The sequence below is a fragment of the Microtus ochrogaster genome, chromosome 19 (genome assembly GCF_000317375.1).
Source record: "Microtus ochrogaster isolate Prairie Vole_2 chromosome 19, MicOch1.0, whole genome shotgun sequence".
Lineage (NCBI taxonomy): Eukaryota > Metazoa > Chordata > Mammalia > Rodentia > Cricetidae > Microtus > Microtus ochrogaster.
The window spans coordinates 21,217,867-21,235,341 of record NC_022021.1 but is presented as its reverse complement, the minus strand read 5'-3'; the positions used below and the strand labels follow the sequence as shown (position 1 = coordinate 21,235,341).

The 17,475-nt window shown below is 40.2% G+C and overlaps 2 protein-coding genes across 5 annotated transcripts in view; both read left to right on the top strand.

The window, feature by feature from the left end:
• Nucleotides 1-17,475, top strand: part of Fam172a (family with sequence similarity 172 member A) — a 420,557-nt gene that overhangs the window by 297,709 nt on the left and 105,373 nt on the right. The gene's annotated exons all lie outside the window — the stretch shown is intronic.
• On the top strand, nucleotides 4,597-5,595 carry Pou5f2 (POU domain class 5, transcription factor 2). The gene has a single exon (XM_005356544.1). The coding sequence runs from the start codon at nucleotides 4,597-4,599 to the stop codon at nucleotides 5,593-5,595; it is 999 nt and encodes a 332-aa protein (XP_005356601.1).

The window sequence follows — 17,475 nt, the reverse complement described above, 5'->3', positions numbered from 1 at the left end:
GAGCTGTCGAGTCTCTGAGCTCACTTCCTCTTCCTCCCAGCATTCTGTTCTGTTTACTCCTCCCACCTATGTTTTAACCTATCAGGGCAAGTAGCTTCTTTATTTAATTAACCAATGACCTTCCTCCATCACTATCCTCAGAGCAGTGTAGATAGCTCATGAAGGTATTAACACATTGCTTGACATAGACATACAAATTAATCTGTATCACAGTCCCCGGCAAATTCCATATCTCCCAGCTGGCACTGGGAGTTTAAGGCAGCAAATACATGTAAAAGTCCAGCTGGGAGGGAGATGGTGTGTGTCCGAATACATGGGCAAGATCTCCCCAAAAGGTGAGCTACATTCTACAGGGTTATTCATTACCAAATCTTTTATTCTTTTCTGATTCTTAACCAGTGGATCCTGATAGTTATATTTACCTTCTGAGAATGAGAGATTTAAAGAAAACTCAGGAATACAAATACTTATACTTGGTACATTTGCGTTTCCATCTAAAACACCTTTTTCAGAGCACTATCCTTAGTTCCAAAAATGCTAATAATAGAAAGCTTGTAACTTCCGTCTTTGGTCAGTTCTCCTGATCTGGTCTTCTGGCCGTCTAACTCTCTTCTCCCTCAATAATGCCTGAGAGTCAGAGACCTCATACTTTTTGTGCTTCTCTGTAATCCCATGGAGAAGCATGACCTGAGTCTTACATTGGAATCTAAGTTCTCATGAAGAGGTCCCATATTTGGTAAAGGTCATTGGTCCAAGCAGCACTGGTTGTCTTGGGTATTCCCACAGTTGCTTCCTCTGATCTCTGTTATGCCAACCAAATACACTGCTTCTTATTTCCTCTGATCACACTATTACCATAGTGCATTAAATGCACTTGTAAAGAGATACCAGGATTTCCTTAGCTGTATGAGTTCAGTTCCATTTTGTCATTTCCCAACCCCCATATGCACAAACCAGGCAAATGAGGTTCAACCGATTAATTGACAACACCCAAGTTAATTTTAAAACTCAGTGAGTTAATATAGCCTCACTTTTAAATTTATTGTTTTTAGCTACTTTGTTTTAACTCATTTAATACAATAAAGCTTAGTTCAAATTCATTTGAACTCATCAGCTTTTTTTTTTCCAATTCACTAAATGTTCTATTCAATTATTGTTTTTAAACAACTAATGAATCTTTTCTCTCTGGTTCTCTTGTGCAAGTGAGGTATTTTTTCTATGCAAACCTTAATGTATAATTGTCCTGTCTCTCCTTTATCTTTCTTTGTGATCCACCTTAGCAGACACTGGTTACTTTGTGAGTTGAGGGGAAGGGGGCATGCGTGTATGCGTGAAAAGAATAGCTATCAGCTCAGCTATTCCTTAGTGAAATTCTTTACATTGTAAGCTGTATTTCAGAGGCTGTCATCCAATTCAAGCAAGCTAGAAGTCTTTTCAGCACTGATGCAGCAGAGGTTCATTTATTTAATAGTAAGTTGACATTTCTTCTCCTAGCACCACAAAAATAAATGAATAAATAAACATCTCTATGTACTGTGAGTGCCAGAGAGCCAGCAGTAAGACAAGCATCCTGCCGTTAGCCCAGAGTTATTCGAGCAGAAACTGATAAACTTCAAATAAGTCAGCTACTCAGTCTGCAGATATGACATTTGATTTGCTGATTCAGAATTTCAATATCATATCTACTACCTTGGTTGGGTTTCATTGCTGTGAAGAGACACCATGACCACAGCAACTCTTATAAATAAAAATCATATGATTGGGGTGTCTTACATTTTATCATCATGGTGCAACATGGTGGTATCCAGGCAGACACAGTGTTGGAGGAGGAGCTGAGAGTCCTGTATGTTGACTAACAGGCAATAGTAAGTAGTCTGAGACACTGGGCATAGCATGAACGTATATAAGACCTCAAAGCCCACTTGCACACTGTTAGGCTTCCTCCAACAAGGCCATACACACCCTAACAAAGCCATAGCTCTTAATAGTGCTACTCCCTTTGGGGGCCATTTTCTTTTAAACCACCACATCAACAATCTTATTTTCTGTAGTTCTGAGTCTGATTTAGACTCAAAATGCCCCCTAATCCTGAGAGTGTTATATGGCAAGTCCCATGTTGCAATATAAGACAGGAGAGATGATAGTGTCCTAAAGTCAAGCCTTCTTGTTACATTGGGATTACTTTATGGTCAATATCATAAAAGTCACCATTCAACAGAAGTGTATTGTGCACTATATTAGTCAGGGTTCTCCCATGTTCTAGACTTGCTGTTTCCCCCAAGAATGATCTTAAATTGAAAAGATGGAGACATAAAAGAATTGTTGATGTCTACTCCAATAGAGAATCAAAAATGTAAAATTAACTATTAGAGAAATGCTCCCAAAGCAGCCTCTTTTCTTTGTGGGGAGAGGTCTCCATTAGGGGATATCTAACCTGAGTCTTATAGGTAACAGAAGGTACAATACACTTCCTTTATTCGTTGACTGCCTTGTATGTGCCAGATACTATAATAGACACTATAGACACAGCAGTAAAAAGCATACAGTGGACACATAGATAAGTATTTACTAGATAGCAAGCAGTACGTGCTAAGGCAAAAATAAACTAGGTGAGAGGGGAGAACAGGGTAGCAAGGGTGATCAGGGACATCGTTTTCTAGTAGAATATGTGAGGAGACTCCTAAACAGTGATGAGACTAAGGAGCAGAATAATCATTTCAGGCAGGTGGAAGAAGATGAACAAGGGCACACACGGTACAAACGAACTTTAGGGGAAAACAGCAGGTTTTCTTCTTGACTGATGAGGTAAGACTGTGATGAATGGTCCCTGAATGAGTAGATGAATGAATGAAGTAGTGTAAAGTTCTGTGAACAGTCCTCATTGCCAGCTGAGAGAAGAGGGGCTGGCTTTGGAGCTCTTTGAAGACCAAAGTGATGTCATTAGGTTTTCTTTGGTTATTTCAGATTTGGATTGGTTTGAGTTTGCTTTTAAAAGGTTATCTATAGCAACAGTGTGAAAGATGAACCTGAAAGAAAAGCAGAAGAAACTGACTACAAGCCAGTTCTTATTGTAGTGCCTGTGAGAAATCACAGACACAGAAAGTTGTGCTGTTTCCAGAGGCCTGCTAGCCACTTTCTGATGCCTTTCTGATAGCAGAAAGTTGAAGAACAGATCTCAAGTTTACACTTGGGTGTCTGACTTATGATCATGTGGCCTCTAGAGGAGAAGCATGAAGTAATGAATTTGGACACAGATGTGAAAGGTAAGAAACAAGTCAAGGAGGAGTTGGCTAATACCCCATATACACTTTTAAAGGAAGAGCAGAAAGAGATACTTATTCTTGCCAGGCCCTGCAGAGAACATTAGTAGAATGTGGATTCTTACCATGCTATTGGGTTTGATACTGGGAAGGCTATCAGTGACCTCAAGAAGGCCAATTTTGGTAGACATGGGTAGAGACATGGTAGAGACAGAGCTGAATTGAAGGGCATGAGGCTTAGGTCTTCTAAGCAAAGTTGTTGTTGTTCTTCTTCTTCTTCCTCCTCCTCTTCTTTTTCTTCCTTTTCTTCTTCCTCTTCCTCTTCTTCCTCTTTTTCTTTCTCACTCTCCTCCACTTCATCTTCCACCTTATTCTTCCGAAGTTTTGGACCTATTAGATTTCTCTTCTCCTTTCTTTCTTTCTTTTCTCCACTTGGGGCCTAGAGCTGAATGCCTAAGCCAGGAGCATGGTAGAAAGATAGAGATCTTTGTAGCTCTGGTAGGAAAGAGGCCAGGTACAGAAGTACCTGATGCTGATGAGCCAGTAGGACAAGGAGTGGTCTCAGTGGCCAGCTGCAGGTCATGTAAGCCCAGAAACCTGTCTCTAGAGGGAAAAAATATGACAGACTTTTTTTTTTTATCTATTTGAGTGAGGAAGCTTGGAATGGGAAGCTGAGTAGGAGTGGACGTTTGCAAGAGTGCTAGGAGAAACATTGATTTCCTCCAGAAATTCTGCTAGTGCAGGAGTGGGGTGTGGCAGCACAGTGCGAGCTAAGTCTACAGTCTGAGGCAGGAAACTGACCCTAGTTAGAAAGTGAAGCTTGTGTGACTAAATGTTTTCAGGATATGCAGAGGAGGGACTTTGACATAAAAGATAGTAGAGATGGAGTAGCTAATGAATGAACAAATACTGTCAGCAGGACCTGACATATAGGAGGTGGCTAATTAGTATTTGTGAAGCCAAGATGGTGGTTTGGAAGGCGTGAGAAGAAAGGGACGTCTGATTTTCTGATAGCTCAAGGTCAATGGTTGGGTCCCATTCAAGGATAGGATCCAGGTAGAGACCAAGGACCTGACTGCATAGAGGAGCAAAACTTCAGATTTGTCTAAGTTAGGAGTTAAAAGCAACGGTCAGGACAAAAGACTGTGTTTTCAGCCCTAAGAACTCAGTAAGCTACCAGTCTCCAAGCCTTGGATCCTGAACACTTTGATGCAGTTGCTTGCATTGCTGTCCCCGCCCACTGGGGGCGGGGCTCGAGGGCGAGCTTGGTGGCTGTTCAGAAGCCTCGAGAGCCATCAGTTCCTACCAGACTTTTTCTGGGGGTGCTGTCCACCCTATGGCCGCCCGCAAGTCTTTAAACGTTTACCCTCTTCCAGGCAATAGTGGTGACGGCCTGGAAGGGCCAGTTCCCATGCGAGTTAACACCCCAACCTGGTTGAGCAGCCAAGCAGCCACAAGCAGGTTAATGGTGCGGCCACGAGTCATATGTCCAGGCCGTGAGGTGTGGGGAGTGCCTCTGGGTCCCTCACCTTATGAATTCAGAGGTGAGAGAGCACTCTATGGAGCTGGTGAAGCAAGGGCCTGGTCCCAGAATTCCTCGGAGGATGCCTGCCCAGGACCCTACATCGCCCTGAGGTACATGCCAAATTTGGCACTGCCAGAGGACGTTTCACCTATACAGAAGGAGATGGAACAATTGGCCAAGGAGCTGAGACAGAAGAGGATGACCCTGGGGTACTCACAGGCCGATGTGGGCTTTGCTGTAGGAGCTATGTTTGGGAAGGTTCTCAGTCAGACGACCATATGCCGCTTCGAGGCCCAGCAGCTCAGCCTTGCCAACATGTGGAAGCTGCGACCCCTGCTGAAAATGTGGCTAAAGGAAGTAGACGAGAAGAACCTTCTGGGCATGTGCAGAATGGAGGTGATCCTGCAGCAGGCCCGGAAGCGGAGACGTGCTAGCAGAGAGAGGCACATTGGGAGCAATCTGGAGAAACTGTTCTTGCAGTGTCCAGAGCCCACACCTCAACAAATCAACTGTATTGCTGGGCGCCTCCGGCTCCAGAAGGATCTGGTCCAAGTTTGGTTTTCTAACCGGAGCCAGATGGGCAGTTGGCCAACCAGTGATCCCTCCCAGAGGGAGAATGTGGGGGCAACTGGGCCTCCCTTCCCAGGGCCACGAGTGTGCTTTCCCTTGGCACCGGAGCTCCACTTTGATTTCCCCCACTATGGGGGGTCATGTCTTACACCCCTGTGCTCTTCTGCCCCATTTCCTGTGCGAGGAGCCCTTCTGTCTGCCCGAGCTACCACTCTGAGCCTCCCCAGGCTGTCAAGCTGAGGGGCCTTCCCTGCAGGAGGAAGATCAGAGAATAGAGAGAAGGGGCCTTTGTTTGGGGGTGGGTAGCCTTTAGTTCTCTGCCTAAAGAATTTAAACAAGCTAAGGGAGAGGGTGGGAGTTCCTTGGGAAGAGTTGGGAAGAAAGTTAAAGCTTATCACTAGCTTCATTTTGTTTTTACCTTTGTTTGTCCCTGGCGTTGGCATTACAATATATTTGTGGCTTCAACGTTTGTTTCTCTTTTTTTATTATTAATTAAAGACATGTCCATTGTTCCTTAATGTTTCAGGAATTATAAAGAGTTTATTTCTTTGTTAACACAGTATAAAATTCAAAATGCAAGTCACAGAAAACTACTCCAGCAGCTTTTATTAAAAACAAACTGACCTTTGCACAGACAGAAAATCCAACGTAACAGTCACTGCTCTGAAAGGGCCGAGAAATGGAACTGGAAACCAGCACGGAAGCCCTTTCAGACACAGGAGCTGCCTTCAAGCCCCATTTCCCCACCCACCTTTTTACTTGCCGCCAATGTGCTGGGGTCGCCCCTCCTCCCCGTATGCACCGCCCTGGGCCTTCTTGCTTACCCTGACTTTGAAGTCATTCTAACCTAAACCTGTTTGTTACTGAGGATGGCAAGCTGGACCACCACAGTCAGCAGCCCCAACTCTGTTTCTTCCAGATCTTTTGGGTTGTTCTTTGGGAATACCTGGTGCTTTGTTTTGAGCTGACATGCTTTTAGGATCGTGCTTGTAATAGTCCTGGTGCTTTGACTATTGGCGGCCAGAGTTCTGTTCTGCCTGCTGTCCACACTTGACTCCTCAGGACTGTTTCCAATAGGCACTTAAGTCCCTTTTCCTCGAAACTGATTTTTTTTTCAACTTTTCCACTTTCTTTCTGATCAATTACTAATCTTTCTGTTTGGGGCTGGGGAAAGTTGCTTGAGGATAGAGCATGCAAAGTCCCTGGATTTGATCCCAGTATCAAAAAAAAAATTTTTTTAAATCTCTTTGCCTTTTGATTTTTCCGCTATAAACTTGCATGCAGGGTATATTAAAATTCCATCACTGTGATATAACTGAGACAAAGACTTTCTGCTTACTGGGCAGCTTCTGTGGCATGCATTTCCTTCATCGTTTTTGAATGATTTAGCTAAGGTATTTTCAAAGATCATACCTTAGTACTTTTATTTTGCACTTTGTTTTCTGAGTTAACTTTGGTTTTTATTTTTATTCATAGCCTCTTCCTGGTTTACTCTGGTTCTTTTCATGATTCTTGTTTCTATTGTGTTTTTGAAATGACTACATTTTTAATGTGTTTTCTGGTGCAGTTTGTTCTGTTTTCTGACACCTATTGGAGAGGTACCTCTGTGGAGTCAGAAGCAGAAGCCAGAGCAAGCCGCATTCTGCGCTTGTTCCTCAATTCCATGACTGATTTGATCAGCACATAAGCCAGACAAACCTAATGCCTCTCTCTAGTTCATATTTTCTTCTTCATCATAGAAACTGATACTTTGCTATTAACTAGCATGCCTCCAAAATTTGCCATTGCAACCATTTTTAAGTGTAAATTCAGTTTGTTCAACTAAATTATATCAAATGTGCAACTATACTGCCATTCTATTGGAATTCTGTGTCACAGCTCTAAAATGTGACCTCCTAACCCTAGCCATCTGCTTTGTGTCTGTGAATTTGTGTATTCTAGATATTTGTATTAATAGATTCACATAATTGTTCCCTGTGTCTGGCTTATTTCACTTGGCACATCCTCAAGGCTCATATATGCTGCAGTGTTTGTCAGAGTCCATCCTTTTTGACGGCTCGACAGTATTCCCCTGCATAAATAGGCAATGGTTTTGGTATTGGCTCAACTCTTCGGTTATTCTCACCTGCTGTCTACCAAGCCTAATATTGCTGTGGAGAGCTGTAGTAAAGAACCTATTGAATCCCTGTTTTCAGTTCTCTTGAGTAAATACCTAGGAATGGAATTGCTGAGTCGAGTGGTTCTATCAACTTATTTATTTTCTTTTAATAACATATTAATTCTTTGAGAATTTCACTCAATATACAGTTCATATTCCCAGACCCAACTCCTCCCAGATCCCTCTCCATCTCTCCACTTACCCAACTTTTTTCTCCTCTCAATCTATTTTTCTTGCTCCCATCTAGTTCAGTTGATGTTGCCCAAATTGTCCTCAATGTGAGGCCTGCCGTGGAGTGTGGTCCACCTACCCGAGGTCATGTCATTAAAGAAAACTGATGACTCTCTTTCTCCCAGAGCTACTGAATGCCAATGTCCCATCAACTAGGGCTTGGAATCCTGCCCACCTTGAGCTTGCACGGGGCTCACTCATGCTGCCCCTGTAGATGCACGTGCAGATGCCCTGCTGTGTCCGGAGGACACTGTTTCCTTGGGGACTGGTTTAATATAGACGTCCTGTTTAGAGATGAGCACTCTGAAGTCTTACTCTACATGCTGGTCGGCTGTGGCTCCCTACTGATTGCCAGCTATTGCAGGGTTATTAACTTTTTGAGACACTGCCGAAGGTCTTCCTCGGCACATGTGCTGCTTTTAATCCCCTCGAGGAACATAGAAGGTTAGGTTTTGCCTCATTTCTACCAACATTTGTTATCCTCTATCATTTTTTCCATTATACCCATCTTAGTAGATGCAAAGTGATAGTTTATTATGGCTTATGTTTGCATTTCTCCAATGAATGATATTTCACAAATAATATTGAGCTTCTTTTCATATGCAAATTGTCCTTTTATTTTTTTTCTTCTTGAATAAATGATTCAATTATTTTACCCATTTTTAAAGTACTATCTTTATATATTCTAGATGTTAAAACCTTTATCAGATATATAAATTGAAATATTTTCTTTCTATGGATTGTCCTTTTAGTTTTCATATTGTCCTTGTGATGTACAAAAGTCTTTAATTTGATGTGGTGCCCTAGTTATATATACAAGATGTTGTAAAACTACAGTACTCTATACAGTATGATGGGGAAAAATTAAAAAAAAATAAAAATTTGACTTCTCGGTTCATTGGAATGCAAATTGGTCCCACCGTCATGAAAGGTTGTTAGATAATTCATATGAAAACCTTTTAATTTTTCTATGACCCATCATTTTTTTCTATTACCTTATATTTCTGGTCTTTTTCCATTTCTCAATCTATTTATTTATTTTTTAAAAAATTATCTTTTCTCATTTACATGCCAAATCCATTTCCCACTCCCTCCCCTCCTGCTGCTCCCTTCATCTTCTGCCTCCACCACTGCATCCCACCCTATCCACTCCTCAGAGCTGGTAAGGCTTCCCATGGGGAGTCAGCAAAGCCTAGCACATTGCTTTGAGGCAGGACTAAAGTCCTCCCCACTATTGCTAGACTGAGCAAGGTATCCCTTTAGGGAGAATGCGTTCCAAAAAACCAGAACAAGAAGTAGGGATACACCCTGGTCTCACTGCCAGTGACCCCACAATCTGCCCCAGCCATGCAACTGTCACTCACATTCAGAGGGCCTAGTTTGAGCCTATGCTGGTTCCCTTGCTGTCAGGCCGGAATTGGAAAGCTTCCATTAGCTCAGGTAAGCTGTTTTAGTGGGTATCTTTATCATGGTCTTGACTTTTTTGCTCATATTCTCACTTCTCCCACTCTTTGACTGCACTTTGGGAGCTCAACCCAATGCTTTGCTGTGATTCTCTGCATCTACTTCCATCAGTTACTGATGACATTTAAGATAGCCATCAATCTGATTGCAGGGCAAGGCCAGTTCAGGCACCTTCTCTACTATTACTTAGGGTCTTAGCTGGGGTCATTCTTGTGGATTCCTGGGAATTTCTCTAGTGCTAGGTTTCTTGCTAGTTCCATAATAACTCCCTTAATCAAGATATCTCTTTGCTGTTCTCCAACTCTGTCCTTCCCCCATCTTGACCATCCCATTCCTTCTAGTTCTCCTCTTCTCTCCCTTTCTCCTCTCCTCCTTCCCTTCTCCCACCCCCATGCTCCCAGTTTTCTCAGATCTTGTCTATTTCCCCTTCCCAGGGGAATCTATTTCTGTTACTCTTTGGGTTGTCTTTCTTACTTAGTGTCTCTGGGATGACCCATCACTTTAACATGTAAGAATATTTATGAGAAGTTACTTGTGTGCATATGTGAAAAATTCAGAGATAAGAATAATCATTATAACATTCTTTTTGTTCCTTAAAACAAACATATATTTGTTATTTTGACTCAGAAACCATTATACAGCCCAGCTTAGTTTGGAACTAGGATTGTACTCTTGTCCCATCACACTCAGCCCTAAGAAATGGTTTTTTCCTCTTTTTAATTGAAAATAAATTTTTATGCAATATATTTTGATCATGTCTTCACACCCACAACTCCTCCCAGAGCCTTTTCACTGACCCAAGTTGCCCCCCCCCATTCCTCTCTCTCATTAAAATTCAAGCGGGCAACAACAAAATGATAGACTCAGTCACAGTCAAAACAAGCAGAAAAAATAGAAAGAAAATGCACGGAAAACACATGCAGACACAGAGACACACACATTTGCTCATGTGGAAGTCCCACAAAACACAAAACCGGAAACCATAATATATGAGCAAAAGTAAGGTTAGAAAACATCCCCCGGACAATGCATTGTGAGACAAAAAATCCTTCAAAAATAGCATTGAGCTCATTTTGTGTTGCTTCTCTGCTGCTGGGCCTGGGGTCTTCCTTTACATGTAATTTGTATACCAGTGAGAAAAGTGAAAACTAAGCTTTCTTTTTCCTCTGCCATCAGTTGTTAATTGAAGATAGCTTATGGTTCAGGGAGGAGCTCATGTCCACTTCACTATCAGCACTTGGACCTGTGCTGTCCCTGTGCATGCTGCCACAGTCTGAGTTTTCATATGTCTCAATCTTACTGTTTCTGAAAGACCTTGTTTCCTTGGTGTTCTCTATCCCCACTGACTCTTACAATCTGTCCACCTTCCCTTCTGCAGTGTTTCCTAAGCACCAAAGAGAGAGGGAGGATAGAGAAATCCCATTTAGGACTGAATGTTCCAAGGTTTCTTACTCTCCACACATTGTCCAGTTATCGACTACAACTTCTCTGATGATGACTGAGAAAGACACTGATCTATGAGTATAATAAAAAAAACTCTTAAGTTCTCTTAGCTGAACAGTAGTACTTCGTATTGCCCTAGGTCCATGGCCTACATAGTCTCAGGCTCTTGATCGTTGGAAGATCATCTGGCATGGGTTTCATCTCATTGAATGGCCTTGAATGGAAACAAGGAGTGGTTGGTTGCCCCCACAACTTTTTTTGCCACTGTTGTACCAGACTTCATGCAAGCATGTCACCATTGTAGATAGAAGGTATTGTAGCTGTGTTACTGTTTACCTTTCTCCTCCAGTGTATACAGACTTCATGCTAGCATGTCGCCATTGTAAATAGAAGGCTTTGTAGCTGTGTTAGTGTTTGCCATTCTCCTCCGATGTATACAGAGTAACTTCTGGTATTATGAACACTAGTCAATAAGAGTGAAGGCTCTAGTTAGGCACTAACTCAACTTTTCTGTATTCAATTAGATATGTAGGTGTTGTCTTCAGCAATAGGGCATTACTATCAGTTTGTGGAGGGGAATCTATAGCTATGGCAATATCTGAGTTGTTTGGGGGTTTCCATGGGCTTCTTTGACCAACAGCTCAACTAGATATAATCCATTTCTGGCAATGAAGGTTTCACTGAATTGCAAAAGATGTCCAAATGGAACTGTTTCTCCTCCATTATTTGGTGATTCTATTCATATTTCTTTCATATGTGTTTGTATTTTAAGCCTCTAATGTAGTAGGTTTCCTTACAACCCTTCAAATAACCTTACCGTCCTCGTCCCTCCCCAACTCCGTTTAGTCCTACTTTCCCAGTCTCATCCCCCATCCCGTCCATCTATAACTATCTATTCTTTTTGTTCTTCCTTGTGAGATCCTTCCATCCCCATGAATCCATTATTCTATACCTAGCTTCTGTGGTTGTAGGGATTGTAGCTTGCTTTTCTATGACCTAACATCTAACATGCACATATAAGTAAATGCACGCCATATTTGGGATTTGGGGATGCTGGATTACCGCACAATTATTTTTTTTCTGGCTCCATCCTTTCATTTGTTAATCCATTCACCTGTTAATTTCATGATTTTGTTTTTTAAATAGGTAAGTGATATTACATTATGTTAATGGTACCATATTTTCTTTATTCATCCGTTGACAAATATCCAGGATGTTTTCAGTTTCTGGCTGTTATGAATAGAGCAGCAATGAGGATGAATTAGCAAGTGTCTCTGTAGAAGGATAGAGAGCCCTTTAGGTATGTGCCCAAGAGTGGGGTAGCTGGATCTTGAGGTAGATCTATTTCTAGCACTCTACGGAATGGCCACAATGGTTTCTATAGTGGCTGGACAAATTTGCATCACCTGCAGCAGTAGATAAGTGGTACCCTTTCTCCACATCTTGGCCACAATGAGATGTCATTTTTTTTAATTCATCTGACCATTCTTAATGAAGTCATATGAAATCTCAAGTAGTTAGATTTGCATTTCTTTGATGACTAAAGATGATGAACATTTCTATGTGTTTCTCAGCCATTTGGATTTTGAGAATTCTGTTTAGATCTGTACTCTGTTTTTAATTGTATTATTTGTTTTCTTGATATCCAGATTTTTTAATTCTTTGTATATTTTGTATATTAGTGGATGTATAATCAGTTAAAAAAATCTTTTCCCATTTTGTAACCTGATACTTTGTCCAAATGATTATGTCCAAATGATTATGCTATGCAGAAGCTTTTCAGTTTCATAGGTCCTATTTACTAATTGTTGCTCTTAGTGTCCATGCTATTTAATGAATTCAAAATTATCCCCCACTTTATATTCTATCAAATTCAGTGTATTTTGTCTTATATCGTGGTACTTGTATTTTTGGAGTTAAGTTTTATTTAGAGTACTCACAATGGATCTACTTTTATTCTTCTGCATGCAGTCATCCAGTCTGTCCAGCATCAATTGTTAAAGAAGCTGTCTATTCCCAGTGTGCATTTCTTGCTTATTTATCATATCAGATGTGTGTGCTTGTGCTTAGGTTTTCAATTCTATTTTGTCGATTTGTATGTCTGATTTCTATCAATACCATGCTGTTTTTATTACTATAGCTCTGCAGTACAGTTTGAATTAGAGATGGTGATGATCCAGCAGTTTTTATTATTCACAATTTTTAGTATCTCCTTGTTTTTTGTGTTTCTATATAAACTGGATATTGACCATTTAATTTCTGTGAAGAATTCTGTTGGAATTTTGTTAAGGATTTATAGTGAATCTGAAGATTGTTAGTATGACCGTTTTCACGGTGTTAATCCTCCAATCCATGAGCATTGGGGATCTTTCCATCTTCTGACATCTTCTTCAGTTTCTTTCCCTAGTGTGCTAAAGTTTTTATCACACAATACTTTCACTTTTCTCAAAGGTTTTGTCAGCCGTAGATATTTCCTGTGTCATTTTTAGGGCCTTTTTTGTATAAACTCATATTGTCTGTAAATAAAGATGCTTTGACTTTTGCTTTTGCTATTTGTATCCTTTTGATCTCCTTCAGCTGTCTTATTGCTCCAGCGAAGACATCAAGTATATATTGAGTAGATATGGAGAGAGTGGACATGCTTGTCTTGTTCCTGCTGCTAGTGGGAATGCTTTGAGGTTTTCTTTGTTTAGGTTGCTGTCAACTGTAGGTTTGCTGTGTATTTCCTTTATTATTTTGAGGTATGTCTTTTGTATCCCTAGTCTCTCGAGGACTGTTACCATGAAGGAATGTAGATGATCATGTGGTTTTTGTCTTTCAGTCTGTTTACATTTATAAATTTACATACATCCCTACCTACAACTATTTTTTAAGAACATCTGTACAAAAAAAAAGAACATCTGTACAAAGTTTAACAATCCAGAGTCATACCTTTATCGCAGTCATCTTTGTAAAATAGTAATTTCTAGTTATAAAGTACTTCTTAAATGAACAAATGTAACCTTTTTCAATTTTGCTTGTATTTGTTATTTCTATAAAACACATTTCTTTAAACAGGAGTACTACGCCATATACATAGACACACACACACATACACACACACATCTAGTATGTTTGGGGTTAGAAGACGTTGCTGAAGATTAAGATTTCAGGGATTTTTTTAAAAACCGAATGCCTGTTAATTCAAAAGAGTGTAGTGTTGCTCAGGAAGTGTAGACACCTGCCATATGTCTGTTTTCTTGTGCACCAGAGTAATTCACAATTACTATCTGTGTGTTTATATACCTTTGTGGAGTTAATCCATATTTAGAGTGTAATGTAACTCAAATCATTTCTGTGTTTCCGAATGTTTATTTTCAATTTTAAAAAATATTCAAAAATACAAAATTCTACTTTTAGCACAGAATCTTCCATGCTTGTCATTTCTGAAGCAACCAAACAAATGCAAATAAGAGCTATGCATTTGTAAATTGAAAGGCAGGTCAGTTTCTAAGATTCTATCTTCATCCTGTTGAAGCCATCCTGATACCCAGTAGAATCCTTAAACGAAGCCCTGGTGACATCAGAGAAGAACAACACTACAGGAAGCCCAGGGAGAGGCCACTCTGCCACCTCTCTACAGCTAGAAGACCTGCTGTGAATTCTACACAGAATTAGCTACTTTGGCTTGAATTTGGTTGGACATCTTAGGCTTCCCTCCTCCTGGCTTCCAACAAAATGACAAAATAAAACTGATTGTACTTATTGGTGTTCAGTCTACTACTACCTGCCTGCCAAAGACTCAGTTGAAACCGGAAAAAGTCACTACATTTCAAATTAATTCCTTATAAAACTGCCCAGTTTGGAATTCCTTCTGCAAGGGCATGACTGTATTGTTTCCTAATTGGTCCTCCTTTTTCTTTTAGCATATATCCACTAAGACCTTTCCTAGTACGAGGTACCATTGTCAGGACAGTATTATGACATATACTTATTTAGTTTGATTTATTGTTTTTAAATGGATAATAATTCCCAAATTTAAAACTTCTGATTGGGTAGGGTAAAATCTATTTTATGTATCAGAATTGGAGTTTTCTTGAAGATACTTTTAGATGCTTGGGTGCAATGTTTAAGAAACTGAGAAGTACTCAAAAGAGATGAGCACAGGCTTCTCGAAGACAGTTGATCTCTGTTGTCCTTAGAGTAGTTGTGCAAACTGTTTCAATAGTTTTTGTTTTTTTGTAATGATTTATTTATTCTTTGAGAACTTTATCCAAGTGAACCATTATTTTTATCTTCTGCACACCTGTCCCCACTCCCAACACATTTTTCTCCCTACTTTGTGTCCTGTTCTCTTTTATTATTTTATAATCTACTTAATCCAATTATAAGCCTTTTTAGCTAAAAACAAATCTATGTTGGTCTGGCATTATATAAGACTGTTAAAATATGATGGATTAGCTGGTTTAAACCAGAAATCTATCTCCACACTGTTCTGGAGTATGGATGTAAGATCTAGGTGTGGGCATGGTTAGTTCTTTCTGAGAGCACTGAGAGAAGAATCTATTCAAGGTTTGTCTCCTTGACTCATGGACACCCTCCTCCTATCTTTATTATCCTTCTTCTGCATGTCTTGCTCACATTCATTGCTCATGTATTTGTGGTATACTCTAATAATCTCTTTTTGCTTACCTGTCTGTAAAGAGCCTATTTCTGTCATAAGCTAAGACTAATACCTCGGCATGGGAATATTTTTGGAGATCCTCTTCCTCCCATAAATGAGCTAAATTTTAAACTAATTTGAGGTGTTGTACATAGTCAGGTAGTAGATGATTTATTACTTAGGGTATGTGTACATATACATATAAACGTTTGTTTCTGGATTTCAGTCTGGGTTCAGCAGCCTACTATCCCTGTTACTTTAAACAGTTACTTCATTCAAGAGCCTTGGTTTTCATCTGTCAGGAACAACATGGTAAAAGTTGGTAAGAATGAATTTGGAAACTATTGAAAGAAATCCTCAGGAGATCTCTCTTACTCAGTACTCAATAATTGTTTCCTTGTGATGCTGTTGTCATAGTTTACCTATGATTTGCTTATCGCTCACAAAAATCATTCTTCTGCAACTATGTAAACTGGAAAGCATTTAACAACTGGTAACCCAAACTAAATAAGCGAGCAGAGAGTGCAGTCATTAGTCTCAGTTGCTGATGACAGTGGTTGAAATATAAATATAAAGCTGGGTATGATGACACACACCATAATCCCTGCAACTGTAGGCCGAGGCACACAGATCTCTGTATGCAAATCTCAGTTCACACCCAGACTGAACTACAAAATAAGACTGTCTCAAAAGAGAATGGAGGTGGGGGAGATTTATAAAAATCTGTTCCCTTAGTTGACAACTAGATAATGGGACAAATGATAATGGTTTCACTTGAATGATCGAACCTTTCTGAAAACCGGATAGCATTATATAGTTTAAATGAGTGATCTCTCTTGTTTCCCGCCTGTAAGTACATAATATCCACAAGTAAAAACAAAGCAGCATAACTAGGATCAATGTCAGAGGTTGGTGATGCAGAATGCAAATGCGAAGAGCGGGTGGCACACTGGTCAGACTGTGAGTTGCACAGAAGCTTGCCTTCTTGATCAGCTCTTTCTCGTTTCCTGCTCCCAACTACAAGCTGATTCCTCCCACTCTTCATACAATCTCTTCATTGAACATTGCTATCATGTAGATGTAGAAAAGTCAAGATGTTCTTAAAAGTCTATACATTAAAGGTTTGGTCTCTACCTTGGTCTAGCTGAGAAATGGTTGTGCCTTTAGGAAGTGGGACCTAATAGAAGGGATTTCATTTGTTTGGGGGCATACTTTTAAAGAGACAATGGAACCTGGCACCTCCCCTTTATCTCTTTGCATTCTGGATGTAAGAGGAATGTCTTTGGTCTACCACATGCTCCTACCACTATGTGTTCTTCACCTAAAGCCCAAAACAAGCAGGACCAACTGGCTATGGACTGAACTCTTCAAAACAGTGAGCCTAGATAAAACTTTTCTACTCATAAATTGATTATCTCAAGTATTTGTTGCAGTAACAGAAATTGGACCAGTATTAATAACCATGTACTCACTGACGTAGTTCTAAGATCTGCTATTCCAGCTTCCTAGAGCTATCAAGGTACCTCAGAGTAGATAGCTTAAGCCAGAAACTATTGTCCCTGGAGACTGAAAGGCTAAGATGAATTTCTGGGAGGGGCTGTTTGATTGACAAGCTGTAAACAAGGTTGTCTTCCACTCTTTCCTTGTTTGAAGTCACCTCTCTGTGACTCTCCTGTCATCTTCCCTCTATGCATATCTTTGTCCATATTTCCTTACTATATAAAGGTGCTAATCATACTGATATGCTTAGTGCCCGACCTACTGTAATAACTCCTTTAAATTTATCATCTCTATAAAGACCTTATCTCCAAGTAAGATCATATTTTAAGATATGAAAACTTAGAATATAAACTTGAAGGGAACACAGTTCAACCCATAATACCTACTACTCCTGGGGAAAATCTAGGTTTGTACTGGGAAATAGATGTAAGAAGACAGCCGGACAGAAGACTGTTGTTCCCTATAAAGAAATTAAATAGAAGATAATAACATGATAAAAAGGAAAGCTCCTTAGACATGGAGTCATACTTTCAGATCTGCAGACTATCTTTTTGACACTTATCTAGATAATATCCCTCTTCTATAAATACCTTATCAGGAAAAGGGTGTGTGTGTGTGTGTGTGTGTGTGTGTGTGTGTGTGTGTGTGTGTGTGTGTGTGTGTAGGAGGTATTTTCTGGGCA

Bases quoted from the DNA above. Each gene is read 5' to 3' on its own strand.
- Pou5f2 (XM_005356544.1), top strand. From the start codon at position 4,597: ATGGCCGCCCGCAAGTCTTTAAACGTTTACCCTCTTCCAGGCAATAGT.